Source organism: Perognathus longimembris, chromosome 2, assembly GCF_023159225.1.
Source record: "Perognathus longimembris pacificus isolate PPM17 chromosome 2, ASM2315922v1, whole genome shotgun sequence".
Classification (NCBI taxonomy): Eukaryota; Metazoa; Chordata; class Mammalia; order Rodentia; family Heteromyidae; genus Perognathus; species Perognathus longimembris.
This window is the reverse complement of record NC_063162.1, coordinates 7,003,722-7,020,494: the sequence shown is the minus strand read 5'-3', so window position 1 is coordinate 7,020,494 and position 16,773 is coordinate 7,003,722. Positions and strand designations below refer to the sequence as shown.

The following is a 16,773-nucleotide window of genomic DNA, read 5'->3' as shown; positions in this document are numbered from 1 at the left end:
AACGCCTGCGAATCGGACCTCCGGAGGTATTCTGCAGAAATGTCACCTCCGGGCGCCCCAACCCACCTGTCCTCGGGGAATGCATTCCTCCCCCGCCCCCGGGGATCGTTTACCCACGCTGGCTTCGAGGGTGAGGCCTGAAGGTCTTACATAAAGGGACCCACCGATGTGTCTGCACCCGGGACCTACGTGAACTGTCGGGGGGGTGGGTTGTCACTACAACATTAAATACCCTAATCCTCTCCCCTCCCTGGTCGGTTGCTTTCTAGAAGCAGCACACATTGGAGACACAGGTTTGTCCGTGTGAGTCCTCCGTGGCTGACATTTGCTGTTTATTTTTACTCTTTTCCCCAGGTATGGGGCTTGAACTCAGGGCCTGGGCACAGCTCCTGAGCCTACCGGTGCTCTAGGTTAGCGTCCTAACCACTGGAGCTTGTTTTGAGTGGTTAATTGGAGATAAGAGTCCCACCTGTATTCCCCTCCCTTTCCGAAGGCTATCTTAGTAAGTAGGATTAAAGGCCCCCAGCTGCCTTGTAACCTTACTTTGCATTGCCTTTAACGAGTTTTCCAGCTCTTCTATTGTTAGCTAGTCTTGTATGCCCAGAGGCAAGACTCCTCTATTTGTTTCACATTAGAAATAATTGTTTTATGAGCTGCTTGAGTGTTCAGAGTTGAAGAAAGGAAACAGGTTCTCGGGACAATAAAGTTGGCTAACCGTGTAGCAAAGAAAATTGTCTGGGTTCCAACACTATGATCCTTTTTTAGAGACATCTATTGACCACAAACTGTATTTGTCCCATGTATATTTGTCCACTCACTGCTTCTGATTCTTTTAAATTTTATAGTAAAGGTGATGTACAGAGAGGTTACAGTTACATAAGTCGGGTAATGAGTACCTTTCTTTTTGAACAGTGTCACCCCTTCCTCCTTTTCTCCCAGTTTTCCTCCTCCCAGCCCCTTTCACCCCCAAGTTTTTCTCACAAACATCCTAGTAAATACTAATTTGATCTTGCAGATGAAGGGATTGATGACAAGGATTAAGGGCCTTACCAAGAGCTTAAAAAGTGATGAAATCGGTATTCAGACAGAATGATAAACTTAATCTGCAATACTACTGCCACCAATCCTTCCTTACAGAAGTCGAAGAGCTATTTTGTTTCTTTGGATTTGTTGGTTCTGATTTGTATTCCTTCATGGTTTCTAAAGCTCTTTTGCAAAGATTAGCACTTGTAATTAACTAGACAGTGACTGTTACAGGAGAGTGGATTTTTTTTTACTTGGATTTGGACCCTATCACTACCTATGCCATAACTATGGTTCAATTACCGAATCTCTTCGGGTCTCAGGTTTTTAGCCTGTAAAATGGAAAGAATAATAATACCTACTCCATGGGGTTGCTTTGAAGATTAAATGAGTTCTTATGTTCATGGGAGTATGGCATTGCCTGCTACAGAAGACATAATAAAGATGTAAGCAGCCCACCTTCAAGAAGAGTATCTTTCACTGAAGGAGTTAGAACTCTAGCCACATATTCCAGCATGGGAGAAATCCTGAGGGATCCATGGTGGGTCAGCGAGTTCAAAGAGTGAAGACCGCTGGTGGAAGAGAGAGAAGCGAGAGAGAATCGCTCCCGAAGTTGATTTTCAGAACTTAAGTGGTAAAAGAGAGCAGGGACGTGCCAGCAAAAGGGGCGTGCGTTTGTTTGAAGGAATTGATGATACTTTGAGATTGTGGTGAGCTATTGAGGGTGTAAAATCAGAAAGATAGCTAGCCAGAGCTGAAGGATAGTTATATTGCCATGGGACAGAGGAAATCACAAGGTAGGGCTAAAATGGAGAGTGCACTTTTTGTTGAATGCCCCGACCGGGGACAGTGTTTTATACCCACTGTCCTACTTATTCTTTTTATGAATCCATAGGAATGATGCAATAGGTGACTTAATTTTGCAAATAAAGACAGGTCTCCCCAGCGTGCCCAGGCCACACGGCCTTCGGCTTGCAATACTGGCACCTCTGCCTTCTCAGATCTGTCCATCCTGTTCCTGCGATCATTCAGAACTCCCCCACTCCATGTCACTTAAGCATGCCAGTTAGGGGACAATCAAACCTTTAGTCAACCTGTGGGCTGCAGAGCATTTTCATCACCTCGATGTTTCAGAAGAAGTGATTTATGGAGAACATTCTTCAAGTGATCCCATCCAGTTAATCTTCCTGAGAGGATTATCTGCCAGCTAGCAGTGTCCAACCTGCCCAGAAGTTTTGCTCGGCTGTTTGCTAATCATCATGCTAGCTGGCCCTGCGTTTTGGACGTCCATTTGACCTCCAGGTAGAGAAAGGTTAGGGGGTGCTGTTGTTCTAATGTGACCTCCAGTGTGCATGTGTTGGAAACTCCAGTGCAGTACTGGGAACTGACCTCAGGGGAAGTAAAATCATGGGGCATTGCCCTCTTGAGTGGACTAATGACATTTTTCTGAAAATTGATTTTTTTTTTTGCCAGTCCTGGGCATTGAACTCAGGGCCTGAGCACTGTCCCTGGCTTCCTTTTTGTTCAAGGCTAGCACTCTACCACTTGAACCACAGCCCCTCTTCTGGCTTTTTCTATATATGTGGTGCTGAGGAATCGAACCCAGGGCTTCATGTATATGAGGGGAGCACTTTACCACTAGGCCATATTCCCAGCCCCAAGAATTGATTCTTTATAAGTAGACCAGTTCTTTGCACTTTGTCCTCCTACCATGTGTAACGCAGCTTGGTCTTGGGACTTCCTGATCTCTAGAACTATGAAGAAATATGTTTCTTTAGTAATAACCCACTACAAAATAGACTGTGATGGCAAGCAAGTGGATTGTTTGTGTCCAGTAAGGGAGAAAGAACTTTGCGGGCCATGGGGTAGGGCTGCTTGAATGTGAATTCTGTGTACCATTTCTTAGCCTGAGGAACGCAGACAAGGGACCTCCCCACTCAGCGTCCATTGTCCTCACTGCCAAGCGGGAGAGCAACAGTATTAAATGAGATATGTAGTGCTGTGTGCTAGGCCAGCTCGGGCCACCATAGATACTAGTGAACAGTAGTTATCCATGCAGTGTGACCTGACTAAAAGAAGGGGCAGGCTGTCTTTGTTTTATGCCAAGTACTTGGCCAAGTCTAAGAGATGTAGGAGCTTATAACACAGTCCCTTGACATCAAAGGAATGATATTTTTAATTAAGGGGATGGGATACTTGTGTTTATAATGAACATTAGGACTTTTTAAGGTCCCTTATTGCTACTGCTAAAGAAATACTGTGAGCACACTCAAGTATAGGAGGTAGGACTTGAAATAACCTGCCCAAGATTGATGGTGTGGGTTTAGGTAGAGTAGCAGAGGGGTGGAGATTCCGGGCCGTCAAGTCAGGTAAGGAAAGGCTCCACTCAAGACTATGTGACTAGTTGTCAAGAGAATACAATGAGTTCCCATGGCAAGTCCCTATCATGTAATGGAGTTTAGGCCTCTGTGTGATAGCCTAAAGCAAGCACAGGCTCATTCTGCTCCTTTCTGCAGGACTTGCACACACAGGTGCCCACCACTCCCAGCGGACAGCCTTTTCTATTTATAAGACACAAGCCTATAGAGCGTTTCGCCATCCTCCTCCTAAGAGGGGCGGTTTTATTGCAGATGCATTTTTTTTTTTTGCTTCCCACTCCTTTCTCCCTAGCGCCAAGACTAATCAAAAAAACAAAACAAAACAAAAAAACACCTTCGGCAGCCATAGGATTCTTCCTCCTTGCTCTCAAACTCCTTGCCTTGTCCTGAGCAGGCATTGCCTCAACTCCTTCTTTCCTGAGGGTTAGGCCAGAGTTTCTCATCCTTTACACCCTTGACATTGGGTAGACCATTGTCTGTGATGGGAAGCTGTCCATTGTGGTGTGGGATATTTTGAGCTACCCCTGACTAATACCCACAAGATGCCAGCAGCATTCCCGAGTTGTGGCCGCTGGAAATGTCTCCACAAATTCCCAGCGTCCACTGGGGCAATGTCACCCAACAGAGACCACCGGTATAGGTCTGTATAATATTGCCTTGAGCATGTGGAAAGGCAGCCTTTCTCCCTTACCAGTGAGAAAACTGGCAAACTGCTCACCATGCCCAGTTTGTTGACTCTAGAAACTGATGTGCTATTGAAATCATTGAGAGTCTGTGAAAGGGATTTGCAAGATAAAACAGTAGCTCACAGAAGGAATTCACCAGATGAGACCCTACAGGAGCAGATAGCCCCCGGACAGTCTGCATGTGGTAACAACCAAGCCCTCCACTCCTGGTATTGGCACTGATGACAGGACAGAAAGGTGTACTAAAAGAAAACCTGAGAAGATTAATAATTAAAATGTTTCATCAGGCTGGGAATATGGCCTAGTGGCAAGAGCGCTTGCCTCGCATACATGAAGCCCTGGGTTCGATTCCCCAGCACCACATATATAGAAAAAGGCCAGAAGGGGCGCTGTGGCTCAAGTGGCAGAGTGCTAGCCTTGAGCCGAAGGAAGCCAGGGATGGTGCTCAGGCCCTGAGTCCAAGGCCCAGGACTGGCAAAAAAAAAAAAAAATGTTTTATCAGTATTTGAAAAGATATTTCAAAAGCCGATCATAAAATTAAGTATGGAAACTATCGCAGAAGTCAAAGAGAAATCGGAATACCAAAACTGAAGGCACCGGGCGGCTGAGAGTAAGGGAAGTGGAGAAGCCAGGTCTGAGACTTTGGAGTGGTGTGCAGACATTCTGGGTGAATTTTGAAGGAAAGCAGAGAAGGGAAAGAGGAATGGGTGGACATCAGAGGAGGCCTTGCAGCTCAGATGCTCCTTGGATCCAAGGAAGGAAAAGGTGGAATAAAAAGTACCAGCTGAATTTATACCTATGAAGTAAAGGGGACAAACCAGTGACAACAATGCTAGGACTCATCTCTAAGACGGATCCCCTTGTCTCAACTTAGTGTCACCCTGACCCGCAGGCATTGACTGTGCAGCCTTGTCCTGGACCATTGGTGGTCGGGCTGCTACTTAAATGTCCTTTCTGCCGCATAACCTGAGCTCCCTGGAAAGAAGGATGATCAAAGGAATTCCCTACACCTCACTGGAAAGCGTTGGGTCTAAACCATTGCCCGATTTTTAAAAAGGAAAACTTTACATTGCAGAATAATCCTACCTCCTAAGACTTCTTTGGGAATGGAGAAAAGCAAATGTTTGTGAGAGACTGAGAATTTGCTGGCCTGGCCTAGGTCGCCGGAAGGCAAACAGGCCTCCCTGATGCTCCTCTGCGCTCTGTGTCATCTGTTTCGGCAGCCTTTCGCACCAGAGCTCTACGCAAACAGAACTGGAAGGCAGAGGTGTTACATTTGGGGTCATTGTGGAGGATGCCATGAACAGAAGGCACTGTTTGTGGAGAAAGCAAGAAGCCTGGCCTTGGGGACGTGAAAGCAGGGGAGGGACCGTGGTGAGATCTAAAGTGATATAGGAGCACTTCAGCCAGACCTGACGCTGAAGACTGAAGTCAGAACTAAGCAAAAGCAAACAAAAACCTACCGAGAAGCAAGCTGAGATTCCTTTAGCTGCTAGAAGTGGGAAGGGACCTCTCCTCATTTAGTGGACAGCACTTACCCCTCACCTCTGACACATACGGGCCAAGACCTCTAGGGGATTCCTGAAACAGAACATAGTATGGAACCCTAAGTATACTTTATTCTTTCTAAGGTAAACTACTTTGTGGCTTCACTTGGGCATATCCAGATTAACTTCTCTTGCTCTTTGGGGCCTTTATTAAGTAAAATAAAGGTTCCAGTAATCAAATAAAAGCAATGTAGTTGTCAAGTGCCAGCGGCTTATGCCTGTAATGCTAGCTACTCAGGAGGCTAAGATCTGAGGATCCTAGTTCGAAGCCATTCCGGGCAAGAAACTCTGTGAGACCCTTGTCTCCATTTACCACCAGGAAACCTGAAGTGGCGCTGTGGCTCAAAGAGTAAGTGGTAGACGAGCACAGAGAGGCTCAGGCCCATGAACAACAGAAGAAAAGAAAAATTGGAGCATTGCCTCTCCTAGTCTGGCAGGTAGCGAATACTGAACAAAACCCAACCAATCCTGGCTGTCTCCTCGCCCTCTTCCTCCTAGGAAGCTTGGAAGGCACCATTCACCCAGGGCGCCAGCGTGCGGGAGGAGCGAGCCACTCACCCAACCACAGCGCCATCTCTACATGCCATCCACACGCTTAGGTTCAGTTATGATCGAAGTCAGATAGTGTCCCAGAAACCTGCAAGGCTACTGGCATGCCAGGTTGATCCTTATACCCTAGGGAGCATTAAAAACACCACCACCACGAAAACGAGTATTTCACTTTTGTGTGCTTAAGGCAATAACAAGCAATGAACAGAAGGAGACACATTAGCCTCTAATCCTTTTATCATAAAAAGAAAACAAACCAAAACCACCATCCAGTCAGCTATCACTATAGCAGATACCTGGGATAACTTAGGAACAGGAGTTTGACAGGCCACCAGGACAGGCACGTTCCGCTGTGCCTGAGTTAGAGCCAGCCTTAGGTGTTTGTAGCCACTGGGGGGAGGAGTGGACTTGAACAGGAGGCGCAGGAGACAGAGGTGCACATTCCCCAGGCTGACCAGGGGAAGCTCAGTTCCTGCTTGCATTCCTGCCTCACATCTGCCCACCCCTGGAAACCAACACTCCAGAAATTAGTTTTATTCAAGGGACAGCCCCTGAAGAAGATGGAGGGGAGATAGAAGATGGTCGTCTTAAGAGGCCTTCCTGGAGGGACTCAGGTACACACAAAAGGGGTTTGTAGGGAGAGAGAAGCGATGCCAAGAATGGGGCGGAAGGATCTTACTGAGGTCCACATCTAGGCAGCAGGAACTCTCTCCGATGCAAAATGTTTTCCCTCCAGAATACCCCTGTGGTGGTAACCAGTTTTTGTCTCTTAAAGCAGTCCTTTCTTAAGTATACACATGGCTTCCCTGCTTTTAGACACAACAAAGCAGTAGCCAATGGCACGCTAGGTGCATATCTTATTGTTACCTGAAGGTCATCAGATATTCTGTGTTCTGTAAATCTCGAGGAAAGTCACTAGTCAGTAAGTTCATGTCATGTTAGTGCCTTTTCCTTGTGTTAAAAATGCACGACCCTCCGGTGTCAGAAATGAAGAGACACACGAGATACAGAAGATTTCATCAAGGCAATTTACTTTTGCACAAAAGGGCGCAATGCCATTACTCTCACCAGAGCTCGGCCGGCTCTGCATGCGGGGCAGTTTCCTACGCTTTGCTCCCAATCCAAACTGTCCTCCCTCTTGGTCAAGGAGCTAGGTACACAGTCTAAGTGTAATTGATTACCACGGTTAGAAAGGTCATTCTTTAATTCCTGTCAAAAGTTTACTTTTTTTTTTCTCTTCACTTAGCAATTACAAGTTTGTTATTTTTAACCTCTTCTACACAAGCTTTATTTCCCTAACTTGGCTAGCTGGTAACAGTGCAGGTAACAGTTACAATTGAGGTAAGTAAAACAAGTAATTTCCAGGAAATATCATTATACAATACCAAATACACTTTAGTTGGACAGAAAAGAAGACCTTTTCTCACACAGAAATAGCTAGCTTTGTAGTTTTAGGACACAGAACAAGAGGGATGAAGAAAAAGCAATTTTCCCCCCCCCCAGAAAATAGTCTAGCTTCTTAGGCAGCCTCAGGCAGAGGTGCCCTCCTGAGCGAGCTGGCTCGGCCACAGGACCTCCAAGAGGAATGAGTTTTAGAACTCACTTCAACTAGAAAGGAGTGAGCTACACTGCCCTGGTAGGACAGAAGGGAGTGGGAGAATGTCAGCAATTTCAGAGGAAGAACACAGCAGTGGTCCTTTATCAAAAAGGGCTGTTTCCCAGGCCGTACCGCTGCTTGCCTGAAGCGTACTCCCTTTTCCATGTGAATGGACCAACTGTAAACTAGCACTAGATTTCTTTGTCCTTCACGATTTCACAGATTGAGGATTCCTCCTTACTGTAGACCTTAGCAGCCCCAGCATATGAAATCCTCTGCCTCCCTTAGTAAGTCGGGAACTTCCCGCCTTTCCCTCCATCTCTCATTGGCGTATCCAGATTGTCCCCCTCACTTCTCTTGCATTCCGGGGTCTTTGTTAAATAAAATAGTGACTTGAACACAAGCCACCACCACACCGGGACAGCTGATCTGACAACCTAGATGTCGTTGACATTGTTTATGGACCAGAAAATACATGAAGACAGAGAGATGATTCGCTGCCTAGGCTGGACAAGGGAAATCAATTTCCTTATATACTTAGCATACAGTTTAATTTTTTAATTAGCTTACATTAGTTATACAGAGGGAGTCATTTAGGGTTGTTTTTTTTTTTCTTCCTCTGATGCTGTGTATAGAACTCGGGGCACCAATTCATGACATGCAAGTTAAAACTTGAAATTGTTTATTTCTGGATTTTTTATCCATTTAAAAAAAAATGTAGACCACAGGTAACTGAAACTATAAAAAACAAAACATGCGGGGCTGGGGATATAGCCTAGTGGCAAGAGTGCCTGCCTCGGATACACGAGGCCCTAGGTTCGATTCCCCAGCACCACATATACAGAAAACGGCCAGAAGCGGCGCTGTGGCTCAAGAGGCAGAGTGCTAGCCTTGAGCAGGAAGAAGCCAGGGACAGTGCTCAGGCCCTGAGTCCAAGGCCCAGGACTGGCCAAAAAAAACAAAAAAAAAAAACATGCAATTAAAGGAAGTGCTGTGAACGGCTTTTCATCAAGGCAGAAGGCAATGGCCTGCAATGAGGTTGATCTCGTCATGAGTCACCCTGATCTTTTGTTCTGCCAGTTGTCTTTGTGGGTTGCCAGGTTAGGAGTCGAGAGCTTGGCGTTCTTCTGGAGTAGCCCCACATAGGGCAACTCCCAAGAAATCCTTCTCTGCCTTCTAGGCAGAAGTAAAACAATACTGACAGACACCCATGTTTCTGCCCTGCCCTCAGATGTAGCCCTGTGTGCTCGTATTTGTTACCCTGGAACTGCCCTGCGTGCTTCCAGTCCGTGCCTTTCAACTTGTACCACGGCTGGGTCTGAGCACGTAGGAGCGCATCCGCTGGCAGTTGTGTGTTTTGAAAGTGCACCTGATGCTCTCATCCCACACAGAACCTCTTGCTTTATTTTCTCAGTGTCATATTTTCCTTTAAGATTAGTCCACATAGATCCAAGTAGCTCTCACGTTCACATAAACAGCTGTCTATTGGATTAATGTACCACAATGTATATATTCCTTTATTGGGAGATGAGTGGATTTTTTTAAACTGTGCACCTTTACCGACTTTACTGCATCCTTTATTCACATTTGTCTATTTGTGCATGTGAGCTAAAGTAGAATTGCTGGGCTTTTCTACAAAGGAAGTGTTTTGATGAACTTTGTGCTGCTGGCTCATAAGGGAATAGACATGTGTCCTCTCACAGGTTCTGGATGCTGGGGTGTCCAAAACCAGCAGACTAGTTGTCTGGTACCTTCATGTCACATGACAGAATGCAAAGGGCAAGCGAGCCCTTATATGAAGCTTCTTTTGTGAAATTTTCATGTAAACATTTCATACAGTGATACATGCTTCCCACATGAGATCTGGCATTGGTTCTAATAGCTAGGTTTTTGAAGTGATAATGAGCACAAACAATATTTTAATACAACTTTATTGTTATTAAGGTATTGTACAGAGGGGTTACCATTTCATAAATCAGGTAACGAGGCATATTTGTCTTCTTGGATGTCACCCCTTCCTTTGCTTTACCCCCAGCTTCCCCCCCCCCGCAAACAATATCTTAAGACATAAACAGCAACTCAATATAATGTGCAAATAGCTGTATTTCTTTTGAGGGCAGAGCCACAGATACTGCTAATGCTACTGTAACTTTCCCTGTTGAGAGCTTAATGAAATAAATTATTTAACACCCCGCCCAAGGTCATGGACTTTCTTGCTCTGCCCACAGCTCAACAGAACTCTGGTCAGTCGCATAGGAAACAGATCAGACTCAGACTCCAAAAAGTATTTGGCAAGGCATAAATAACCATTATTCCACTCAAGTGCAATTGCTGCTCTGTACAAAAAAAAAAAAAAAAAAGGTGATGATGTGGTGCAATGGGTTATAACTGTGGAAAATCATTTTGATGGAGTGGCCACCACAGCTACAACAACCACAGTCAACACCAGAGGGCAGGAAACACTCGGAACCAGCCGACATCCTAGCTGTGCAGTGACAGGCAAGGAAAGGACCTGTTTCCTGTGTCATATTAAAGAGAGCCGACATAGGATGTCTTAATGCTTTGACTGAAAACAGATCCATTCACCTAGCATATAGTCCCTATCTCATGGGAAGCATCTTCAGTAATCACACTCTTATGTCATATGCCCTACTTTACATTTCCCAGCACCTTCGCCTCTTGTCGTCTGTGAATCTGAAATCATCCCTGTATGTTGAGCTGCCATATACTTTGGCAGTAGCAGGATTGAGAGTTGGCTGTTAATTGTGTCAGCAAGAAGGATAGGCATTATCATTAAGGCCTGCCTGCTTCTTGAGGTTTTCCATGACGGGTTTTCTTTTAAAGATTAACAAAGGTGACATAAAAGACAGAAAGGATTCTGTAGAGGATTTAGTGAAGTAAATCATCTCCCCTAGAAATAAGAAATATGATCAATGGATTACTTATTTGGTTATTTTTGTTTTTGTTTTACTCTGGTCCTGGGGCTTGAACTCGAGGCCTGGGCACTGTTCCTGAGCTCTTGTGCTCAAGGCTGGTGCTCTACCTCTTGACCCACACCTCTACTTTCAGCTTTTTGGTGGTTAATTAGACATCCAAGTCTCACAGGCTTTCCTGCCTATGTGGGCTTCAAACTGTGATCCTCAGTCCTTAGCTTCTGAGTAGCTAGAATTACAGGCATTAGCCACAGGTGCCCAGCTATTGTTCTAAAATGGATAGGCAAGTTCCGCAGCACTTTGGGGCATTTTGTCAGTTCATGCTTTCATTTGTTGGGATACACTGAGGACACCACATAAAACTGTAGCGTCGGCACTGTGCAGAATTGCACCATGTATCTATCTGTGTTTTCCTCCTCTCTCTTTCCACTCTTCCCCCTAGTCTGTTTTCTTTGTGGTGGCAGCTACGTTTCTCCTCCAATTTCTTGCGTGCTTCTCCTCATCCTGAGCTCCCTTTTACCCTTCTTTTCACTCCTTTTTATTGGTTTATTTAAAGCATCTAATACTGATAAAGGAGACTCAGACAGTGATAAACTACCTGTGTTTGTATTCCAGGCACGTGGATTGTAGAATATACCTAAAGTAAGCTTCCTTATTTGGATGATATGAAATGTAAGAATGGGCTGTGAAACTCATATTTAAAGATCTTCCTTCTTCTCTGTTCCATGGGGCTGTTTCCTCAAGCTAAGAAGAAACTTCCCAAGTTGCCTGTCTTCTTGGAAAATTCCTCCACATGCCCTAAAATCTTCCCAGCCAGAAGCTCTACTCAAGCCAACGAATAATGAGCTGCCCTGCGCACCACTGCAGATGTTTTCAGAGGAAGAGAGGATGATGCAGGAAGTAGGTCAGCATCGCCCACCTTTGCTCGCCCCATGGCTCCTCCTGCCTCTCTTGGGTCTATCTTAGGCCATGACAGTAGAAGATGTACTCATCTAAATTTATATATGGGGTTTCATTGTTTTGGTTTGGTTTTTGTTTGTTTATTTTGTTGGTTCTTTTGGGGTGTTTTTGTTTTGTTTCATGTTTGTTTTGCTTTTGAAACAGTCTCACTGTGTAGGCCAGGCTACTCACAAACCCCTGGCTCAAGTGGTTCTCTCGTCTTAGCGTCCCAAGTAACTGCATTACAGGTGTACGATTGAAGTTCTGTTTGTTTTTTCTTTTTCTTTTTGGCTGTAGTGGGGATGGAACTTAGGGCCTTGCACTTGTCTAGTGGACACTCTACCACTTAGCCACACTTCCAGCCCCTGTTGCATTGGTTGGGATTCCTATTGAGCTTCGTTCCTCCTACTTGCTTCCTGGTGTCACTGGGATTAGATGGTGTCACCGCCATTGTGCTGCCTCATCTCTGGCTAGCAGTCACTTGCCAGTGCACTCACACATTGCTTGAAATGGATTGTCAAGAACTATTTCCGGGGCTGGCCTCAAATGACTGGCCTTGAACTACAATTCTCTGGTTTCTGCCTCACAAATGATGATGATTACAGACTTGAGCCACTTGAGTGGAAGTAATATATATCCAAACTGTGAAACACAACAACAGCAGAATAAAAGGCTATCTCAGCAACTGTTACCTGGCTCCCGAGAATTTTCTAGAAGCTACCTTCCCAGTTTCTCAGCCTTAGAGTATGGGCCTACTATTAGTTGTGCAAGACCATGGATGCTGCTAATTATGTGCAGGGCACAGATTTTCCCACAGCAAAGACGGTCCAGCTTCAAACGTCCATGGTGTGGAAATAGAGAAACCCTGCTCTGGGTGCAGCTATAAAAAGGCCCATGTTAGCCAGGCAGCGCTGGATCATACCTCTAATTCCAGCTACTCAGGAGGCTGAGATCTGAGGAGGATCCCAGTATAAAGCCAGCCCAGGCAGGGAAATCTATCAGACTTTTATCTTGAGTTAACCACCAAAAACCCAGACGTGGCTCAAGTGGTAGAGTGCCAGCCTTGAGAGTACAAACTAAGGGACAGCACCCAGGCCCTGAGTTCAAGCCCTACTACTGGCACAGGAAAAACAAAGAAAGCCTCTGTGTGTGACCTGCATTTGTAAATAGGCCCATGTTAGTTGGGAATAAGCTAGTCTGGGAAGATCAAGATGTAAGTCGAGAGGACAGGCGTGGTGACTCACTCCTGTAATTCCAGCTAGGTGAAAGGCATTGATAGGAGGATTGCAGTCTAAGGTCTGCCTAGACCCTATTAAGAAAGTAACTAAGCGGGGCTGGGAATATGGCCTAGTGGTAGAGTGCTTGCTTCCTATACATGAAACCCTGGGTTCAATTCCTCAGCACCACATATATAGAAAACGGCCAGAAGCGGCGCTGTGGCTCAAGTGGCAGAGTGCTAGCCTTGAGCAAAAAGAAGCCAGGGACAGTGCTCAGGCCCTGAGTCCAAGCACCAGGACTGGCAAAAAAAAAAAAAGAAAGAAAGAAAAGTAACTAAAGCAAACAAGGGTCGGGGGCATGGCTTACGTGGAAAAGTTCTGGCTCAGGAGTGCAAAGTCCTGAATTAAACCATAGTACCACATAAAGAGAGAGAGGAAGTGGAGTGGAAGTCGAATATGTATCTTATGATTCCTTTGTGTAAGATAGATATCTATAGATAGATAGATAGACAGAGGCCTGTGTAGAAGTGATGGTTTTCAAAGCAAAGTTTTCATTAAGAAAAAAATAGGCTTAAGGGCTGGAAATGTGGCCTAGTGGTAGAGTGCTTGCCTAGCATGCATGAAGCCCTGGGTTCGATTCCTTAACACCACATATACAGAAAAAGCCAGAAGTGGTGCTATGGCTCAAGTGGCAGAGTGCTAGCCTTGTGCAAAAAAGAAACCAGGGACAGTGCTCAGGTCCTGAGTTCAAGCCCCAGGACTAGCAAAATAAAGGGGGGGGGGCTTAAAATTAGTTACAAGTGTGGAGAATAGGCCTTGATGTTTTCATTTTTTATTTTATACTTTTTGTCGAATTTACACTGTTGTGCCACGTATACCTATTATTCATTCTTTAGTGTCCTCAAGGGTAACAAAGGGGGGTATGGAGGAATTTATGTTTTGTTTTTTTTAATTCACAAGTTCTAGTTTAAATGAGTAAATGTGCCCATTTAGCTTACTTGTTCAAAAATACAAGTTTGCCAGCAAACTGTTCATGAATTGTTATAATCTTTGCTGAAATGACTGCTACTTGAATAGACACTGACCAGCAATTATTTTTCCTACAGTTAGGAAATTTGCCCAGGACCAAGTTGCTCCTTTGGTTTCAACTATGGATGAAAACTCAAAAATGGAAAAATCAGTAATGCAAGGACTGTTTCAACAAGGGGTATATATCTCATAATTCTTCCAATTTCAAATTTTTATAAGTACATTCTGGTGTTAAATGTATGCATTACAAAAAAACAGGGTCTATAATGAGCAAAATGAACTGTCTTTATTTCCCAATCAAAAATATCTGTTCTCTTTTTGCTTGAGGTCCTAGTTACTATTTATATATATACTTAAGAATTTTTAAGTGAATTAACATTTTAAATTAGAAATAGACTTTGTAATGTATAGGAAATGGAAGGATCATTTCTATAGACCTGAGGTTCTTAACAAGGAGCAATTTTGCCCTCCCAGGGTCAGGGTATGGGCATGGGGAGGGATGGGAGTGGGGAAGACTACCAAACATCCTACAGTGCACAGGACAGACTGCAGCTAAAACCTATCAGATGGTACAATATTACTATTTACTGGGCCTGAGTCCCTGTGTGTAGCACAAACCACATGGATCAGGACAATGGATTTCCTACTTTTTAGTGAAAGAACAATGGAGGTTAAGGTAGAACTGCTCTGGCTATGGCCAGGGAGAGGTGATCAATATGGCGGCCCTTGGAATGTTTTAAATATCACAACCCTCACTCCTGGTCTCAGCGTCACCCAGACATGTGAAGGTTTTTGAATACTAAGGATATCTCAGAGCTAAGTACTGCTGTTGACGTAAATCTCATGTCAGTCTGTTTGAAAAATAACCTGTGCCACTTAGCTGTCTAGTTTCATTCTTTCTTATTTTAAGGTGATCAACTTGTGACGAGTTTTCCAATTTTATGTTGACAATGAAACTTTTGGGAAATAGAAACTAGTGTGGAGCCACACAGGGCCAAACAGAAGTCCAGTGTGGAAGGCAGATGGGCTCCACGACTGTTTCACTGCCATTATTCCAATCCTGAGGTGATAGTTCTGTGGTCAGAGCATTGAGCACCCCCTTAGTGGACTTCATAAACTGCTCTTGCTTATAATAGCTCATCTGCCTCCTCTGTTCCAGTTCTTTGGTCATCTGACATGTATTTCCTCTTGAGGAGAAATGAATACTTTAACAGAAGGAATGCCTGTCAGCTTCTCAAGATCATCAGATAGCTATCCTGCCTTTCAGTCTCACGCATCACTTCTAGTTCTGCCCCATTTTATTCATTTTATTCCCTCCACAGCGTGGAGCAATTCTGAGCACCTGGAGAGGTTAGAAGCCATAACCCTTATCTGCGACCCGAATCTTGAATCATATATGTGCACATCCCCTTTCTGAAATGAGAACACTTACCACAGGCGTTGGACCAAGATCATTTCAGGCCGTAGACCTAGAAATGCAGACTGAACAGCCAGCCTTGCTCAAGGTTATTGGGAAGCCTCAGCCAACATTGGCTCATGTTTATTAGACACCTGTGGCTTATCAAGTGTATCTCTAGTGAGTGTTGCTGCTAGTTGTCTGTTCACCATCCTGGGCTTGCTAAAATGACCCCCAAATGATCATTCACTCATTATCTCTGCCAAGAAAGAAGTCCAAGTGAAGTAACCTGCATAGAAGAAACTAGGACAAAGAAAACTCTAGATATTGTCTCAATGGCTTGTTACCTTTCTACCTTTACGCAATATAGTCAAGTCAGTGTAAAGGAGCTCTGTTTTGACCAGAACACTTCCTATAGATCTTAACATGAAGGGCCGTCATAGTGTGTATAAGGTATTTTCTCATTCCGTTCTCTTGTTTCACAAGTGCTTTTGCTTATTTTTGCTCTGAGGCCCCCATTATCAAACATGATAATTCTAGCATGTAATTTTATCCTTTCAAACACCAGAGCATTTCTATTACAATTGTATTCCATATAGGGACATAGTCAAACTGAATTCAAAAGTACAATTTATTTTCAAACTTCTCTCACAAGAAGTTCCCAGTAAAAAGTCAGCTTCTTAACCTGCCCCCTTTGCTTTCCTCTAGCTGATGGGAATTGAAACCGATGCAAAGTATGGAGGAACGGGAGCTTCGTTTTTCTCCTCTATCCTAGTGATAGAGGAGTTAGCCAAAGTCGATGCCTCTGTGTCTCTCATGTGTGACATCCAGAATACAATAGTTAACAAGCTGATCATAAAATATGGGACAGAGGAGCAAAAGGCCACCTATTTGCCCATTCTGGCTTCAGAAAAAGTGAGTTGAAAGAAGTTGTTGAAAGATGATTGTCTTTTCTAAGTTTATGTTTTCAGAAGAAAAGTAGCTGCATGTTGACTTTATTACCCAAGACCAATTAATTATGTAATGCTCATAAAGTTGATCCTTTTAGAAAAATGTACTCTGTTCTTCATTTTCCACTTGGAAAGTTAGGAAATAATTACTAGGTAATTTCTTTCTAGCCTGGCATGGTTGTGTACACTTGTAATCCCTGCACTCCGGAGGCTGAGGCAAGAGGATTGCTAGTTCAAGGCGGGACGGTCGGTAGTTTAATAAGGCTGGCCAAAACTACATGTCAATTTTGTCACAAAAACAAAAACAAGTGAAACTTGAAAAAGCAGATTTGTGCCAATTCTAATTTTACAATGCCTTTGTCCGTCATTTAATTTGCATTGATATGGCTTTCTACTGTAATATTAGAAATAATTTAATCTGCTTAAACATGTGTTTAAACATGTGAGCTCGGGGCCTGTGTGCTGTCTCTGAGCTCTTTTACCCAAGGTTAGTTAGTGCTCTACTACTCGAGCCACAGCTCCACTCCCA

The 16,773-nt window shown here is 44.3% G+C and overlaps 1 protein-coding gene across 1 annotated transcript in view; it reads left to right on the top strand.

Annotated features, from left to right (window-relative positions):
- Acadsb (acyl-CoA dehydrogenase short/branched chain) overlaps nt 1–16,773 on the top strand; it is a 29,882-nt gene that overhangs the window by 339 nt on the left and 12,770 nt on the right. Inside the window, exons 2-4 of the mRNA XM_048338078.1 lie at nt 11,458–11,617; nt 13,976–14,076; nt 16,003–16,209. Of these exons, the coding sequence (XP_048194035.1) occupies nt 11,458–11,617; nt 13,976–14,076; nt 16,003–16,209 (468 nt within the window). The remainder of the gene's footprint in view (nt 1–11,457; nt 11,618–13,975; nt 14,077–16,002; nt 16,210–16,773) is intronic.